This window comes from Spea bombifrons, chromosome 1, assembly GCF_027358695.1.
Source record: "Spea bombifrons isolate aSpeBom1 chromosome 1, aSpeBom1.2.pri, whole genome shotgun sequence".
Taxonomy (NCBI): domain Eukaryota; kingdom Metazoa; phylum Chordata; class Amphibia; order Anura; family Pelobatidae; genus Spea; species Spea bombifrons.
This window is the reverse complement of record NC_071087.1, coordinates 102,247,038-102,266,776: the sequence shown is the minus strand read 5'-3', so window position 1 is coordinate 102,266,776 and position 19,739 is coordinate 102,247,038. Positions and strand designations below refer to the sequence as shown.

At 41.8% G+C, this 19,739-nt stretch overlaps 1 protein-coding gene across 1 annotated transcript; it reads right to left on the bottom strand.

Annotated features, from left to right (window-relative positions):
• Positions 1–2,821: 2,821 nt before the first annotated feature.
• Positions 2,822–3,346, bottom strand: LOC128502848 (ribonuclease H-like). The gene has a single exon (XM_053472831.1). The coding sequence runs from the start codon at positions 3,344–3,346 to the stop codon at positions 2,822–2,824; it is 525 nt and encodes a 174-aa protein (XP_053328806.1).
• Positions 3,347–19,739: the final 16,393 nt, after the last annotated feature.

Sequence of the window (19,739 nt, the reverse complement as noted above, 5' to 3'; positions counted from 1 at the left end):
GTTCCTGGCGCAAGTTAATAGAATTTTATTGATATTATAAAGTACACATTTTATTTTAGGATGTCCAGCATTGAATTCCACTTATGGCAACACAAATCCTTTAAATGGATTAAAGACAAATCCTTTTGCATGAATCAATAGTAACTTTACTAATGATTTGTAAAAACATTTCCATTGTTTTGAGGCATATCTTATCTATCTATCACCACTGGCACTGTGACCTTGACATTGGGACCTCTCCTAATCCCTCCCAAAACAAAAACTTCAATGGCTGCAAAGTCCTACAACTAATTCATGTACTCAAAATAAAGGTTTTACCAAAATATACCATCAGTAGTAACCCTTTCATAACTGGGGAGATTTCCCACTGCAGTGAATTAAGCTTTTTGTCATTTTTGTTCAACCATGATTCCCCTTTTTAGTATTTAACGTATTGCACATAGTGAGCGAACGTATATGTTGGACTGTATCAAACAAACCTATTTTTTTTTTTTTAACAAAATACACAATTAGTAAATGAATGCTTCTGTGCTTCTCAATGATAAACACAATGTAAAAGAAATGCGGAAACGTGACTAGATACTGATGTGAATGCTCAGTAACTTTGAGACACAGATTCTTCCCAAAAGAGTTGAATAAGCAGATTTTATTGCTCGTGCACACGAGGGAGTGTCATCAGCCAGACTACTCTTCCTCAATGAAAACAACACATGTCTTATATACCTTTACAAACAAGACAGCTACGTGCTAAGATCTGTCTACGTAGCAAGTGTCCTGAAATATACATACAGAAAGATACAGAAAACCATTCATCCTATTATGGTCAGTTTACGGCAAAGACCATGCTTGCAGCTGAGATGATCAATCACTTCTGACCCCCCTCATTGTGGTCCTTGAATAGACTTGGTCAGTTTCTTTTAACTTACTTGGAGCAAGAAATAGCCAACCACCTGTCCACTCTTAACCTTTCATTGCACATAGAGTCACACAGAAAAGGACACTCAGGGTTAACATAAAAATGTCTGCTGAGAAGCTGAAGGCACATATTCAATATTCACAGTCCTCCCTTTTTATTCTTAACAGATCCTGTTAAGTAATCAATAATTTGTTTTTGGACGAGATGGAGCTTGTTGCATAGCGAACCATGCGTCCATTTATTCCTTTTCATGTGGATCATCATACAATGTGTCATCCAGAGTTTCCAGGTCTTTAAAATCGGGGGAATTCTTCACCTTCCAACAAAGGCATTACGTGGCTAGTGCCAGTACACTTTACACTCAGCGACTTAATTAGTAGAAAGAAAACATACACACACATACAATAACAAACAAAGCCACAATCATACCAGTCACCAGTTTTGCTCCAAGTGAACCGAGCCATCTTTCAAGGCCAAATGGATCCCATTCCTCATTGGTTTATAAAACTAAACCCATTACCTAGTTCCCGTGAAACCCCTGACCTGCCACAGGGACACCCAACACAGGGAGCACCCGCAGCATGTGGAACAAACCCACACACCCAACATGACTGATCACACCCGAAGCTCCACAAAACATTCTGCCTATGTCAATATACAAACCATCCCTCTCCCATGGTATCTAATATCCTCCCTTTTGTATCTGACAATAGAGTTGACCACTTCTTATTAGACTGATAAAGGGAATTCTACCAACATGCACAATCCCATAAAAATCCAACAAGACATGCAAAAAAAACTTTTAGATCTTTCTTTCGGCTTTTCCAATATTTTGCTGCATGGTTTCACGAGTGGCCTCTTGGCCTTTCTCGGCTTTCCCACGTAGGTTAGTCAGCTAGGATTATTGTGCCTGTTGGAGGACTAACTTGTTGATTTCCTTGGAATTGAGAAAGGCTTTATATGGCTGCAATGAATCCAAGAAGCAATCTCAGCTACCTTTGCAGCTCTGTTAGTTACAAGCAGACATGATATGGGCATTTCCAGCAAAGTTGAAGAACTTTCTTTCTTTTAAAAACTCTTGACCAATACGTATTCTCCTGGTTGGATTTGGTGAATTGGTTTGTCGTCCTGTGTCCGTGCGCACTGCTTGCACCTGTGATTTGAGAGACTTAAAGGACTTCATTAGAGTCTTACAATACACGCTAATTGTGTCATCTATCATTGCATGATCATGCACTTATACTTCTAGAGAATTAGCAGTTAGCATAGGACGTCCCATTATGAGCTCGTGAGGTGTAACCTTTATGGCTGCATGAGCTGAGTTTCGCATCGACATTAATGCTAAGGGTAAAGCTTCTGGCCAGAGCATATGGGTTTCTGCGCATATTTTGTTAATCTTATTTTTTAAGACTCCATTAGCTCTTTCTACTTTTAAGTTGGCATGGGTAGGCTTCTATCCAGCGGGAATATGTACACACTATAACAAGGGCATATTTGTAATGCAAAGATCTTGGCATTTCAATAAAGTCAATTTGCAAACTTCTAAAGGGTCCCATAGGACACGGAGTCTTCCCATGCCCTTATATTTGTACTCGTTTACCCAAATAACTTGTTGACAAATAACACATTGTTCACAATATTCTTTAACAAGAGGCCGTATACCTGGGGCCCACCAATCAGCTTGTATAGCTTTAATCATTGCTTCACTAGACACATGACTCAGGCCATGCGCTAGTCTGATAATATAGGGAGCCAAATCAGGAGGTAAAACTGGTAAAAGTTAAAAAAAATTTGAAGGCCATGAAGGCCATGCCAAAAACCAAAAAAACATTTTCTTCCACTCCTTCCTTTTGTTCCCAATATTGCTGAGTTTTCTCATCAATTTGGGAATACAATTTCTTTAAATCAAATGGGAATTGTTAGTGAGGTGGGGTCTGCATTAGCAGCTCCTTGAAAAAGTTCTGTGAAGGGCAAGCCTGCCGCTTCTTTAGCAGATTTATCAGCTAAATCATTGCTTTTCGATTCTGCATCAGTGCCCTTGGTATGAGCTGCAATTTTAATTACAGCTATTGCACTAGGCATCATGAGAGCATCTAACAATGCTTTTACATGTGTATGGTTAAGAATAGGGGAACCTGATGAAGTAAGGTAACCTCGCAATCGCCAGATGGCACCAAAATCATGCACAACTCCAAAGGCATATCTAGAATTTCCTTTAGCTAATATACATGCTCTAGTGAGGGCCACCAACTCGGCCACCTGTGCTGAAAAATTAGCAGGTAAAGGTCCTGACTCAATCACCTGAAAACAGTCAACAACTGCATAGCCAGTCCTTCTTTGTCCTTTTGGGTCAATGAAGGATGAGCCATCTACAAACAAATTTAGATCAGCTTCTGTAAAAGGTATCCACTGTCTACAGTATCCTGCCATTCCCAGAAAAGCACGTAACTGTTTCTTTGTACGGGGCACTGGACAATTGATAATAGGGGTCAATCTATCAGGATATATAGACCTATAACCATGGGAAATAAGCTGTCCTAAGTATTTAACTTCAGGGAGACACCACTGTAATTTCAGTTTGTTCACTTTAAGTCCTTTCCTAGCCAGCTCCTGCAACAGATGAAAGGAATCTGCAACACATACTTCTTCAGTAGGGGATGTGACAAGTAAATCATCCACATTAAAAATGCAAATAGGTACTGACTGTCTTTATGCAAAGGTATGCTAAAGAAAGCAGAACTTAGATCAATTACAGTGAAATATTTGGCCTCTGAAGGTATAGAGGACAGGATAGTAGTAGGGTTAGGAACAACAGGAAAAATGGGCTGAACAACTGCATTTCTTAAATCATAGGGGTGTTTAACATCAAAAGAAGGAGGAGGGGAAATTGGGTGCAGAGGAGGAGGGGAAGCAGTAAATTGGGATAAGGGTGATAGAGATGAAAAGGGTGTCGGGACAGAATGGGGAGGGGTGTGAACAGGTTCAGGAATGAGAACAGGAGCATCAGCTCCAGGGGCAACATGATTATAAGGGGGAGGATTAAATATCAAATCATCAATAGTCATATCATTGTTAGTAAGCAATGGAGGATATAACTTATCAACAAATACAACATTCTGAGATTCTTTCTGCAGTTTTTTATCAGTTCCCTCTTTCCTAACAGGATAAAGGGAACTGGCGGCCGCCTGAGGGTGTTGGGAGTTTTCAAATGGAGCAGACTCATTATGCTTTCTCCAGATTTTGAAACCTTCCCTAAACCACATACAAAACACTCTCCATTCATTTTTGGAGACATGTGACATGTCTTTCTTTAAAGTCATACGGAGTCCTTTTAAGGATTCCATATTTAAAGATCCCTGTGAGGGTCAACAACAAAAATTATCCTCATCTGATTCTGAGGCTAATTTCCATTTATACATATATTTCCCATCTTTGCCATGCTTCTTAATCATGGTTTCTAGAGGGGACCCCGGGGTAACTCTGGAGAAAAGATTTCCCATCTTATTCTCCTCTACACAAAACACAAATCTACAATAGCGGGTTAGGCTATGTACTTCTACAATAGCGGGTTAGGCTATGTACTTCTACAATAGCGGGTTAGGCTATGTACTTCTGCAATAGCGGGTTAGGCTATGCACTTCTACAACAGCGGGTTAGGCTTTGCACTTCTACAACAGCGGGTTAGGCTTTGCACTTCTACAATAGCGGGTTAGGCTATGCACTTCTACAATAGCGGGTTAGGCTATGTACTCTACAATAGCGGGTTAGGCTATGTACTCTACTTAGTTGCAACTTCTGACAATACCATACAATACAATAACTTACTTCTTATAAACATACAAAATAGAATAACATGCATGCATCTTACTTACTCAACTCTTATGGATCCCGTCATTCAGATAGGTACCCAGTGGCCGACCCCCGTATCCTCTACCCAATACTTTACACTAAAGGCTTTCTTTTAAAAGAGGTGCCTCTTACCTTTTTTTCAGATGAGCTCAATGTTGGGTAAAGGATCGTGAGTCTGCACCATCTGGATCCTGAGTCCGAAATGTGGGATCCCGGACGAGCCCCCAACTGTGAATGCTCAGTAACTTTGAGACACAGATTCTTCCCAAAAGAGTTGAATAAGCAGATTTTATTGCTCGTGCACACGAGGGAGTGTCATCAGCCAGACTACTCTTCCTCAATGAAAACAACACATGTCTTATATACCTTTACAAACAAGACAGCTACGTGCTAAGATCTGTCTACGTAGCAAGTGTCCTGAAATATACATACAGAAAGATACAGAAAACCATTCATCCTATTATGGTCAGTTTACGGCAAAGACCATGCTTGCAGCTGAGATGATCAATCACTTCTGACCCCCCTCATTGTGGTCCTTGAATAGACTTGGTCAGTTTCTTTTAACTTACTTGGAGCAAGAAATAGCCAACCACCTGTCCACTCTTAACCTTTCATTGCACATAGAGTCACACAGAAAAGGACACTCAGGGTTAACATAAAAATGTCTGCTGAGAAGCTGAAGGCACATATTCAATATTCACACTGACATAAAATGAAAGCATTCGAAAAAGGTATACAATCTTAAAAATGTGACATAAAGCATAAGCAAATACCTTTATTAACTGAAACAATCATACATTTAATAAGTGTCACTGTCCATTTTCATATACAAATATGAATATAAGATTTTTTGGACTATTATACATTCCTCCACAATTCCTTCATACCATAAAAGTTCAAAGGAAAAACATTTAAAAAATAATCTAAAGTCAATGAAAAGTATATTTCAGTAAAACAGCGATAATTACGCATGTGTTTATTTTCAGAGTTTCGGATCACGCTGTACCTGTATGATTACATAGCATTTCTAACCTAGTCTTCATTTGCAAATAGTGGGGATTTTTTTTTTTTCTCTCTTGGAGACCTCCTTGCAATTACTCCTTCACACAATGACACATAATTAGAAGGTCTGGCCTAAACCACAGAGCAATCTCTATAAATAGTTATAGTGGTTTAAACAAATTTACTTCGGAGAATATTTTATCCGTTTATTTCCCGTTCTGGTAAAAAAGAAATAGACTAATATATAAACAGTTACCGTGAAAAAATTAATTGTAGGCCAACTATCGCAATATACTTGGTGAGGCTATTAAAAAAAAAGATCATCAAGTTTGCGTCTGCCAGACCTCTGTGTTGATCCAAGAGAAAGCAAACAAAATGTACCTTGCAATGGAATTTATTGCTTCCTTATAATAAAAGAGCAATAATATGTTCCCCTGACTCCCACTTCCCTCCCCATTTAAAATTAATTTGCAAACATGTACCTTCATTGACGTATTAAGGACTAATCTAAGTTATCTAAGTGTAACCATTTATGGTACACGGGTGTAAAATGCCAACATCAAGCTATACTGTACTTTGAAGGGGATTAAGCTAAATCACACAATCTGCCATTATTAATTGTGAAGGTAACTTTACCATTATTTTCAAAAAGCAGAAAGCCTGTCTCGCTGGCAGTCTGAAGGTCCGGTATAATCCACCCCAAGATAATGGTGGCTTTATGTAACAAGCAGGGGCAGGCTGGGCCGGGGGGCAGGGGGGCAATTGCCCCCCAGGCCGCCCTAAATCCGGGCCGGTGGGCCGGACGGACGACCGGCAGACGAGCATTCAATGCGGCTGCGGCCGCAAAGTTAAAAACTAAGCGGCCGCGAGCAGGATTGAATGAGGCCGTCATGCGCACCTGGCGGGGGGGGGGGCGGTCCGCCCCGGCTGCCGCTCATCTGAGGGGTGCCACCATGCCGGCGCGCCTTCACAAACGATGCGCGCAGCAACTGTGGCTGTGCGCCGGGACTTGATGTCAAATCCCGGCGCACAACACTGAAGCCACACCCACCGTCTTCCGCGCTCAGTGCACAGGACAGGAAGAAGAAGAAGAAGAGGAGGAAAAGTGAGAGTGAAAGAAGAAAAGGTAGGAGAGAGTGGATTATTAAGTGTGTGAGAGTGATGGGTGTTATGCTGAATGTAAGTGTGTGAGAGTGATGGGTGTTATGCTGAATGTAAGTGTGTGAGAGTGATGGGTGTTATGCTGAATGTAAGTGTGTGAGAGTGATGGGTGTTATGCTGAATGTAAGTGTGTGAGAGTGATGAGTGTTATGCCTAATGTAAGTGTGTGAGAGTGATGGGTGTTATGCTGAATGTAAGTGTGTGAGAGTGATGGGTGTTATGCTGAATGTTTGTGAATGAGGGTTTCAGATAGCATGGATGTGTAAATGTTGGGGGATAGCTTGGCATAGGGAGTCCGTAATCACATTCCTTTCATGCCCAGATTCCAGCATGTAGTGGCTGCCTAGGCATGATAGGAGTGTGATTGCTGTTATAAATTATTTTTTGGTCCAACTTCGGTGTGTTAACACTTTTATTGGACAGAATAATTCAATGGCAGTATTAATAGATATATATATATATAAATATATCTATTAATATATATATATATATATATATAATTGCAAACAGCAATCACACTCCTATCATGCTAAGTCAGCCAGCACATGCTAGAACCTGGGCATGATAGGATTATGATTGTTGTTATATATATATATATGTTAATATTGTTGTTGATTTTTTTGTCTAATTTTGGTGTTACTTTTAATAAAGTATTTTAAAGTTTTTTTTTGTTTTTGTTTTGGCCAAGTGAATGCTGAATTTTTAGTTTCAGTCCAGAATTTTCATTTCGGTGCATCCCTACTATATACTATGCCAGTCACTAAAGTGGTAAGCCTACACCACATCAATGTTTGGCTTAGTATATAGTGATAGGGGTTGTCAGTGTCTGGCTCATTGTATAGGCACACATTGACGGTGGTACCGCATAATCCCTAAGTATATAATGATAACAATTTTGCTGTACCCCTGTCAATGTTTGCCTAACCATAGAAACTATGCAGTTTTAAAGTGTGTGTGTGTGTGTGGGGGGGTGCCACATACAGGGTCTGCCACAGGTGCCAAATACTCTAGGTACGCCCCTGCATCATGCGGCTGTCAGACCCAACGGCTATGCCTCAGCTCCTCTTCCCACGTCTTAAAAGGGGTGTGATGAAGAGCTGAGGCATGCGGTGTGTGCACGCCGGCCACTTTAATTTCATTAGGCGCTGGTGGAGTGACTGCCGCACGACGGCCACTTTCAATGTCGCTCGCAGCCGCCTTGATGGTGCAATGGGCCAGTCGACTAGACTTGCCCCCCAGGCCTTAGACTGCCAGCCCTCCCCTGGTAACAAGAGTCTTTAATATTCCTTTTGCAGTACTTGAAAAACAGTGTATAATGTTCCTGTCTATGTACTTATTTCTGAGCTCACAAACCCTGCACACAACACTATCCGGCAGAACCTTGGTGTAAATCCTCAGTCATGTTCAGTCATGTGCATACAGAGAAGGTCCAGTCAGAGTGCACTGCTCTTTAAACCTCAACTACTATGTCCCACACCACAGGGACAATCAGATTATCAATCATCAGGAACAGTCTGTAATTTTCTATAATAATAATTCTGCACCAGAATCTCTAGTTATTGTGATATTTGCATGTGTGTGTTCCAATCACATAGCAGTATTCAAATTGTGTGTTGATATTTACCATATCTAGTTTTAGTTGAGGAACGTTTATTCCTATTTTAGTGCCCCCTGCTAAAGAGAGAGGTCCTTTGCCTGTTATGTATGGTTTGGTCCACATCTACAGCAGGTGGTGGAACAAAAGCTGATGTCAATCTGGATTTATTTCAAAGTGGGCCATTAAGAAGTGGGACTTCACATGGAACTTTTAAGTTTTAAGTAAGGTTTACCTTGGGTCAGATTAGTTAGTGATCTTAAACTTCAGTTAGCAATATAGGCTATTTCTAGGCTTAGGGCTTACGACAGCAGTCCCATACCCAAAATAAGGAGCAAAGAGGCCAGCACTCAATGGGCAGAACTGCTTTTTTTGGACAATGTGCCACTGTTTAATGGGCTGAGCTGCATGCTTTTAAGGCACGGAGCTCCAGAATATGACATTTTATCTGGACGCTCCACATTGAGGATGGCGGCCACAGAAGGGGCATTCCCCTGGGTCAGGTAAATACACCACAAGGTATTTCAGACTTCGGTGAAAGGTTTAGGCTTAAAGACAGACATAAAGCTACCCGGAACATAGGGCGCGGCCCAAGAAATAGAGTTTAAAGTCGTAGAGCTTTAGACAAGTCAAGTAGTTATATGATGTCAAATTCTAATCTAAATTACACCAGATTTCACCAGACATGTTTAATGTTTAAAAAAATACACCTTACCTTGGTACTATTGTCCAAGAATCTCTATCAACACACATTCATCCTGGGTATAGAGAGATGATGGTTATTTGTTCTATTGAACACAAACTATGCAGTAATCTCCAATCTAACTGCAGTTGGACAGCTTATCAGTTTACAAAAAGAAAACAAGATATTTACCAAGGTATTCTATATAGAACAGCTCAAACAATTCAGCAGCTCTCAGGGAACAAAACCAGCTCTTCTTCTTAGATCAGGAACAGGGGCGTACCTAGAATATTTGGCACCTGGGGCAGATCCTGTATCTGGCACCCCCACCACACACACAAAAAATAATTTTGGCAAGAATATTTATTTCACAAATTTGTAAACTTTATGTCAACTAGAATATTATTATTCTTATTATCTTTTATTTATATAGTGCCAACAGTTTACGCAGCGCTTAATACAATACATATATTCAAGGGGTACGACAAGACGAGAATTGACAGACTAAGGCAAATCTATACATTATGTGGAGAGAGCCCTGCTCGCAAGCTTACAATCTTGGGGGAATGGGGTGACAAACATAAGGCACAGAGAAAGGGTGAGCGGTAGTGCGGTGGTTCTAACAATTACAAGGAAGTTCTAGCAGCTAAGATGGTGCGGCTTCTCTGACGAAGTGGGTTTTGAGATTTTTCTTAAATGTTGGGAGGGAGAGTGAATGCTGAAGGTTCCTTGGGAGTAGATTCCAGAGATATGGCGCAGCTCGAGTGAAATATATGAATATATGGCGATATCTTGAAAAAGCCCTCCCTGGACCTGACTGATCTGTCCCAACTACTGTCCCATCTCTCTACTTCCTCTTGCTTCCCAGCTTCTTGAACAAATTGTGTACAATCAACTACGTTTCTTGACCCTCTTCAATCAGGATTCCACTCTCGACATTCACTGCTAAATTCAAGGGCCTCTACTTTATGTTAATCCTACTGGACCTTCTCGCTGCTTTTGACACTGTAGACCACCCTCTTCTCTTTAAAACTCTTCATGATCTTGGTCTCTGTGTCACTGCTCCCTCCTTGATCGCTTCCCATCTTTTTGAACACTCTTTCCGCATCTTCCTCTCCAGTAACACTTTCTCTACCCTTACTCTATCACAATCAGTGGCGGAACTAAGTGGGGCCCAGGGGTCGCGACTGCGACCGGGCCCTGGAGTTCTGCCAGTCAGGGGGGGCCCAAGGGGTGCCGAGCGGTTGCTCAGAGTGCAGTGTTGGGAGCATGAGGCGTTTGTCTCGGGTGCCGGCGCTTCACGCTGAACGCCGGCATATGACGCTCAGCAGTGAAGCGCCGGCACCCGAGACAAACGCCTCACGCTCCCAACACAGGAGTTGACGGTAAGTGACCTACAAAGGGGGGGGGATAGGGAGGGAGTGGGTAGATCGTGAGAAGGGGGTGGGTAGGGAGGGAGAGGGTAGATCGTGAGAAGGGGGGTAGGGGGGGAGAGGGTAGATCTTGAGAAGGGGGTAGGGAGGGAGAGGGTAGATCGTGAGAAGAGGGGGGGTAGGGAGGGAGAGGGTAGATCTTGAGAAGGGGGGTAGGGAGGGAGAGGGTAGATCTTGAGAAGGGGGTAGGGAGGGAGAGGGTAGATCTTGAGAAGGGGGGTAGGGAGGGAGAGGGTAGATCGTGAGAAGAGGGGGGGTAGGGAGGGTAGATCTTGAGAAGGGGGTAGGGAGGGAGAGGGTAGATCTTGAGAAGGGGGGTAGGGAGGGAGAGGGTAGATCTTGAGAAGGGGGGATAGGGAGGGAGAGGGTAGATCGTGAGAAGGGGGTAGGGAGGGAGAGGGGAGATAGTGAGAAAGGGATAGATGGGTTGGGGGGGCCCTTAACAGATTCTCGCACCGGGGCCCTGAGGTTTCTAGTTATGCCCCTGATCACAATAGTGCAATCATCTCCCCATCCCCTCACGCTCATTGCCTTGGTGTCACCCTTGACTCTAACCTCTCATTCATTTCCAGTTTGCCTGAAAAATCTGCCGTCTCCATCTTAAAAACATTGCCCGCATTCGTCCCTTCCTATTTATACTAGTGTGGCTGGCCCTTCCCTACAGTGGCACTTTTACCACTTTTATTATACCCTAACTCCTTCTATTAAAGCTTTCCTTACCTCTTGTTTATGTAAACCAAACTGTTATGTTATTTACTACTTGTACCATAGCAGTAGCATAGTTGAGGATGTCTCTCCGTATACAGGGCATATCAGTTAACAGTTATCAATATATTGTAACAAAGATTTGTCAAGCATGGTAACCGTAGACTAAATCTAGTAATGCTTGTGCTTCTTTCTCTTCCACATTCACAAAACACTAAAAATGATTTACACAGCTAATTTTGTTTGCAGATCAGAAATATAATCAATAATCATCCTTGTTATTAGCCAGATTACATTCCATTGGTTCAGGACAAGTCCCCTTTTTTCTGTAAAAAAAGTATTTCTTACAAGATAGTAATAACTGTCAATTGATATTCGCTCACGATTTTCCTACTGAAGAAGCCATTATATTCCAAATATTCCAGGAACAAGGGTTTTGCATTACAATCAGATTCATTTAAAAAAAATGGAAATGAACATGGAACATTTGCAGGGTATTGCTCAATCCCCTGCCTGAAAATATAAATAAAAATAGTAAATATGTTCCCAAACACATAATACTCTCTACAAGAGGGGGTTTATGTTTGTTAGCTTGGTTCATTTAAATGAAAATGGCTCTCCCAGATAAGTGACAAACATAATTATATGAAACTTAACCTTTTTTCACTAACAGAAACTGAAATTTGAGTTTTCTTGGCCTAGTCTCAACACATGTAACTATGATATTAGAAGCTGAATAATGTGTGCATTCATCCCTTGTTTCTTTGGCTCATAGTAAACCCATCTCCATGTAAAGTTTTCTAAGTATTCTTTGTTATATTTCTTTTCAAGGAATCCACGTTACGTTCTTCAAAGCTATATTCTTTTTAACAATGAAAGCCTTCTTGAACCATATTAAAATACGCCTGCGCTTCTTTCAATATACATTAGAGTCGGATCGCTTTATGCGTTGATGAAAACTAGCAACCTGGGGATGGGCCAAGACCCACGTCTTATTTGAGGCTCAGTTTCCAACACAGGAAACTGTTGGTTAACTGCGAGAAACATTACGAGAAAAAGTCTTACTCTGCCCTACAGGAAGCAAAGATCAAAATCATAAAAAAATTTAAACAAAACAAACACGCAAAAACGTATATTTCATTTTTACAGGCTTTCTGCACATAAGAGGTGTGCTTATAACACACATACTGCCGAGGAATAACCGTCCTAGGAGATATCAAAGACATGAAAACTTTTATGTGCTTTCAAAACTGCTTTCCTTTGGTGATATATCTAGTATCATACATTTTTATGTTATTGAAAGACCATGATATTCGATATGTCTTTGAGTGATTGTGCAGACATCCACTTATAATTACTCACTCATTTTTGCCATTCACAGTGTACATGTTCTCACATCAATCCTTTCCCCTTCTCATTACAACTTGGCATTACTTATGTATGTTTTGCTTATCTTATCTATGTCAATTTAATAAAAAAAAAACATCTGAATTGTAGACCGACTTGTGAATCAATCTAATCTTGACTTCCAAAGGCCGCACAGGGGGCTTGTTACGAAATATATCTTGAACAAAGTGCATGACAGGTAGATCAGGAAAAATGCACCGTTAAGGAGGAAGCGATTAGACATATTCCTGAAGTGTCAACGTGGGCTTTCTGTGTCAAGGTACAGTCTCTCTGCCTTGATATGTATGAAATATAATTTTTATATTACAAATTAATACAAAAGTACTTTATCATTATTATTTAGTATTAGAGACGCAGGGGCATTTCAATTAGTGTTAATAAATCAACACGGGGGGAAGTATTTCAAAGTTGAAAACAACAATATGACGACAACTTTAGATGATTGATAGGAGGGTACTGGATATTATATTAGTTAGTTAGTTATAAAACATATTAGATCGTATTGTATCCAATCCATTTCCCACATATCCAATGAGGTTGCTGTTACACAGAGGCGGGGGTCTCCCCCTTCTTCGCAGGGGCTGAGGCTGCTGTGTAGTAGTAGAAGAGGGTGGTCTCCCCATTCTTCTCAGGTAAGTAACACACGGTTGACATTTTAACTACACTTAGAGTTGGAGGATCTCACCATTTGGCCTAAAAGAAGAGGAGGGACATTGAATGAGCTGATCTTCGCTTGTCCAATTAGCTCACTCCTGTCATATCATGCTGAGGGCTTGTCCAATGGCTGTGCTGCATCTTTTAAAAGAAAAAAGCGGAGTAGTAACAAAGAGAGTGACTGCTATATTTGACACTGCTGTGCTGCATCTGTTTATTTTACAGAGTGAGATTCTTCTGTGTTAGACTTGTTGAGGCTCAGACTGCTATTTCCTACCGCGCCTAAGACTCTCTAAAGTTTGATTTAAATAAGATCATTAATTTGCTTAAGATCATTTAACCAGTCCACCACGATCCTTAGCCTTATGATTCTAAGCTAATTTCGACCCTCTTTCTTCCATCCATTGGTCTTAAATTCAACTTCTTCTACGCATTTATTGCTCGTTTCCATGGCAACCAAAATTCCCCCCCTAAAACAAATTTTCGCAGGCGCGCAAGTCTACTTCTTATATACGCATTACACGCTTCTAATAACATTCACTGCTTAATGATATCCACAGCTTTAACGGGCACTTAATACGAAACAGACCTCTTCTACAGGCAGTGAATATTGTTGTTCAGCCGTTTCCAGGCTCTGTAACTGTATTGTATAAGCATAAAGGTACGCCCCTATGTTTGTATACCAACATATACAAGGTAACGACTTACATTTTTGTATTCCACATAGAGCATTTTGTATAGAATGTACTCTTAAAGGAACAGTAACACTCCCAATTATTTGGAATGTTTATAGTATTTCTGAAATAACAGGAAAATAAATAACAGTTTGGATTTAGATTTTCTATTTGGTGTTAATATCCATGTTTAAATTAAGACTACCAAAAAAAAAAAAAAAAACAAAACAAAATAAACAAATACAAAAGAATGGAGCACTGATTCTTCCCCACAACATTAAAGGAAATAAAGGTTGTGTTGAATACATGTATCTGTTAATTTATGTGAAAGCAGTTCTGTGGATATATGAGTCTATGTTTTACAATAATAAACTGTTCATTCCTGCTGTATTTAATTCACGGTAGTTGTGTCTACTTATTGGGTACACATAGCAGGGTTCCAAGGTAAGCATGCTGGCTGGTTAGTACAAGTAGCATTTTGATTTTCAAAACTTTTTTTTTTTTTTCAAATGTGGTCATTCTGCCACCATGTCCTTTTTGGTAGATCGTTGAAGCCGGCCACTTCAATTTAGCCCATCAAACTATATGTTTTGAAAAACCCAGGGTCACCAGCCTGTCAAACTTTATGGTAGTTATTTTTTTCCACACACATTTTACTTCAGATATGAATTTACTGCTCCTGGTATTTGCCACTGTTAAACACCACCTCAATATCCGTTCAGGAACATCTCCTAAGTACAGGGATACACCTCATGCATGGGTTTGTTGGGTTATTTGGGACCTTTGTGAGTTGTGCTTTTTTTGGATTTTAAAATGCCAATCCACAAAGGATTTTATAAGCACATACAGAATTTACATTTCAGACCTCTACGGGTCGATATCACGGCATGTCAGCAACACCGATTACAATTGCTGATCACATCCTAAGGTCTGTTTTAGCCATCCGCCACCGCCTTTGTTGATCACTTCGGCGGCCATTTTTCTCGGCGACTTTCCTCCCATGATGCAGGGCTGGCCTCTGTGGATGCTGCAAAGCCATTGCAGGTATTTGAAAGCGTTGCATCACGAGAATGTACATGTACGTGAAGGGGATAATCAGATACCAGCAATAAAACATAAAAATAAACAGTCTAGGCCCAACAACTGAATTTTTTTTTAATGCACATTGTAAATTAATTAGACAACAATGCCTTGTACAACATTCTAGCTTTTGCCGTTTAAAGACTTTAGAACATGGGTTTAAAATGAAGTGAACTATGATTGAATCTTTTCTATATGCCTGACCTGGGGTGGCTAGAAATTTCAACCATTAAAAGGCTATAGATAGCCCGCAGCTCCTTGGGTTACCCATAAGGCCTTCGTTCGTGGCTCGTTCCTCCGAATTGCGGCTAGAAAGAAGAAGTTGCGGCGCCAAGCCATAGACTCCCTCACCGCTAAACTCTCCTCACTAGAACAGGTCCACAAGCGGACGCTAGACCCCGGTGTTCTTCGGGAAATTGTTCAACTGCGAGGCGAGCTAAATGTCCTTTTCAGCAATGACGTTCTGCACTCCTTGAACCATACCAAGCAAAAATTCTTCGAGTCCGCTAATAAGCCCGATGCCATGTTGGCGCGCCGGTTACGTGCCCAAAGGAAATCGCAGAACATCTGTAAGATCATTGACTCTAGCAACACTCATTGGGTGTCACCTAAAGACATTGCTCAACAATTTGCTCTCTTTTACGGGACTCTGTATGACGGCAACAAGGCCCCCAGAAACCGCTCCGGGAGCGCTTATATTCGCCGATTCCTTGACTCGCTGCCCGCCACGAAACTCTCTGACCAGCAAGTTGACTTTTTGAATCAAGAGATCTCGGAAGACGAGCTACTCGCTGCCATCTCCAGTGTCAAGCCGGCCAAGGCGCCAGGGCCGGATGGACATCCGGGCTCCTACTATAACCCTATCTCGTCCACTTGTCTCTCTGCCGAACCTGTACTCGATCTTGAACGAGTTCTCTCAGATTTCGGGCTACAAGATCAACGCCGCAAAATGTGAGGCCTTAAACATCAATTTGGCTGCTGAGACGCAACGGACTATTGCCGCGTCTTTCCCGTTCCAATGGAGACCGTCGTCGCTTAAATATTTGGGCATTAACCTTACCAACAGCCCCCAGACGCTTTACGCTGCGAATTACGCTCCGCTCTTGTCGCTGCTACGCCGGGACCTTCGGCAGTGGTCGCAGTATCGCATATCCTGGCTGGGCCGGATCTACGCGGTCAAAATGAATGCGCTGCCACGTCTGTTGTACTTATTTCGCGCCCTGCCGATTGCTGTCAACACCAGCGACATTGACTCGTTCCAATCGTGCATCTTCCAGTACATTTGGAATGGCAAGCGGGCCAGGATCAACCGGCACACGATGTACCTACCTAAGGAGCGGGGCGGTCTGGCGGTCCCATGCCTTCACCTTTATTATCTGTCCGCCAGACTTTCGCAGCTGGAATCTTGGTCTTTTCCGGCTGGCACGCTGCCCTGGATTGACATCGAACGCGCCTGCCTACCTGACCGTCAGCTCCAGTTATGCCTGTGGCTTGACCATGGTCGGTTGCCGGGCTCTCCGCTTCTCTCTACTATGCAGACGTCCTACTCTCTCTGGAAGAAAGCTAGATTTAAATACCAGCTACGGGGCCGTGTGTCCCAACTGACCCCGCTGTTCTTTAACCCCCTCTTCCCGGAGGGCGTAGATACGCGACGCTTTCAGTGGTGGATTGAGGCAGGCCTGTGTAGGTTGGGTGCCTTGGTGCGCAGGGGGCGAATCCTTTCGTTTGAGGAGCTGCTCGACCACAACCGCATCCCCCAAGCCGAGAGGTTTCGATACCTACAAATCAGACATTTTGTGCTCACTCTCCTACGTGAAGCCGGGGTCTCCGAGCTGACCCCCTTTGAACAAAGATTTCTCACCCGCCGCAGACTACGAGGCTCTATCTCCTTTCATTACTCCTTCCTGCTGACCAAGACATACGTCCATCCCCCGTCGTATCGGGCGCGCTGGCATGAGGCTCTGCGCCAAACCTTTGAGGACGATGATTGGTGTAGAGCGGCGACTAACACACATCGCATTACTGTTAACACAGTTATCCGAGAGCGGTCCTACAAGGTTATTGCTCACTGGTATCTCTCACCGGTGCGGCTTTCCAAGCTCTGCCCTACATCCAACGCCAACTGTTTTCGCCACTGTGGCGAGGTGGGCACTTATCTCCACGCCTGGTGGTCCTGTCCGCTTGTCCTGCCTATCTGGTCTAGGTTTTTCCGGGCTATCTCGACGGCATTGGGCACTCCAGTGACTGCTTCCCCCCAGACGGCTCTGCTGAACATGGATGTGTCTACACTGCAGCTGTCTGTACCTGGGCGTAAATTGGTTCATCGGATCTGTGCCGCTATTAAACAAGCCGTGGCCAGGAGGTGGAAGGGAGTCCCTCCAACAGATGCTGAAATTCATTCCAATATTTGGCATATCATCTCTATGGAAAGGATTACAGCTAAACTTCATGATGAGATGCAGAAATTCTCCGATATCTGGGACCCCTGGATTGCTGCCTTCTCCCAGGGGAGCTCTGTTTTGCCGCTGGTGTCCCTTTGACTCGCCGCTGATGTGCGGTCTGTCCTGTTGCGAACTTTTTTTTTTTTTTTTTTCCTCTTCCTCTTTCTTTTCTCTCTTTTTCCTCTTCTCTTCTTTTCTCTTTTCTTCCCTGCTTCCCCACGGTCTTCTGCCCTCCTTCCCCTCCCCCTCCCCGTGGCTGCTATTTGCTGATTATTCAGTGCATATGCCATCGCATTCGTTGTCTTTCGGTGCCTTCGGCATCGCTTGACGGCTCTGACGCTCTGCACGAGCGCTTACCGGATCACCAATAAGCACAAAAAAACCCCCCAGAAAATACTGTCGACTATCGTTTATTCAGTTTTCTTTATGTTTTTGTGCCGTATGCATATTTGCTGTGCCAGTCGTATTTGTATGTACCATCTCTTAATGCTGTACCAGGAGGGCCTTTACCCTTTTTACGGTCTTTTGTATTCTCGTATGGACCTTGCTGGCTATTTCATGACTGGCTGTTTGTTTCTCTTTTACGCCATTTGCTGTATTGCTGTCGACTTCAATAAACATGTTTCAAAAAAAAAAAAAAGGCTAAAGATAGGAAGGCCCGGAGAAGAAGAAGAAAAGAAAATCGTAAAAAAATTTTTTTACCCCAGTCACCCACCCCCCCAGTGTTTTTTTTTGATCCGGAGAAAGTGGAAAAAATATGGAGTGTGGAATATGTTTTTTTTTTTTTTTACAATGATAAATAACGTGCATGACATGGTATTCAAACTATGTAACAGGAAAACCTTCATGTAAAGTCTCAAATCATTGCAAGTTTTCTCACCTGAAGACAAGCAAACGCTGGAATACAATTCAAGTACTCAGAATGTAAATTTTCAAACAGGAGCGATGTGCATTTCTGTCTCTAGGGGGCTTCAGGGGAGGTTTGGTTTAGTTTGGTTGTGGCCGGGCTCCATCTTGTTGGTGTACAGTAGTTGATTGTTTCTGTCCTCTCCGTTAGGCCCTAGTTGACAGATAAGAGGTTAAATTTGGTTATCGTTATAACCTTTATCTAAACCATTCCTATTGATGATCTCCCCCATCACAGTGCAATGTTTACCTATAGTCTGAGCCTGGCCAGTGAATCGTTTTTCAATGATTTTCAATTTGTAAAAAAACTATTCCACTCTGCACTTTGTCCAAAATTTCAATTTTCTTCAGGGAAAAAACCCCCCCAAAAAAACGTTTTTTTCATGGCTTTCAAATTTCCGTAATTTTTTAAATCATTAAACAGGGCTCTGACTGTATGTATGCGGAAGGGGAGAGATTGAACATGTGAAACAGGGCACAAAACCCACAATTTTAACAGCAAGCACGGACACTAGTTCAAAAGAAAAAACGCAACACTGCCTTAGCTGAAAAGGTCACTGTTTATTATCCAAATCTTTCAATTATATACATACTACAAAGCTGAGACTGTCCAATTGTAAATAGAAATTGTAACCTTAAGAAAAATAAAGATGTTTGATTTTATTTGGTACACAATTTAAAAAATTATACAACTATAAATCCCAATACACAGATAGGCACTTAAATTATTACAGAACGCCCTGAGGAAAAAAACAAATGCACTTTTTTTCTGCATTGCGTACATTAGAGAACAACCCCAGCATTAAGTTGTATTAAAATATATCTATATTAAAAATTTCAATTGGTGGTATCATAAAATAAATAGAAAATAATATTTAAATACAAAATTTCTTGTTGCCAGCAGTACCCATAAAATGGCCAATTCGATGAGCATTTAAAGATCTTACAGCAATGGAGTGTCTCAGAGTGTCAATGATTTAGAACACGCAAATAATAAATATTTTTATGCAAGCCATATTGTAATTAACATATTGTAATTAACAATATTGTAATTAACATTTCTTTTGAACTTTCGAATGTTATTCACAGGGATTGAAATGTTTACGTGGGTGCCAGGGATTGAAATGTTGATGTGGGTGCCAGGGATTTTAAGCAGAAGTAATACATTTGTTGGGAACTAAATTTAAGAATTATATATACACACACATACCATATATATTTTACATTCATACACA

Coding starts and splice junctions, on each gene's coding strand:
- LOC128502848 (XM_053472831.1), bottom strand. CDS start 3,346: ATGGCAGGATACTGTAGACAGTGGATACCTTTTACAGAAGCTGATCTA.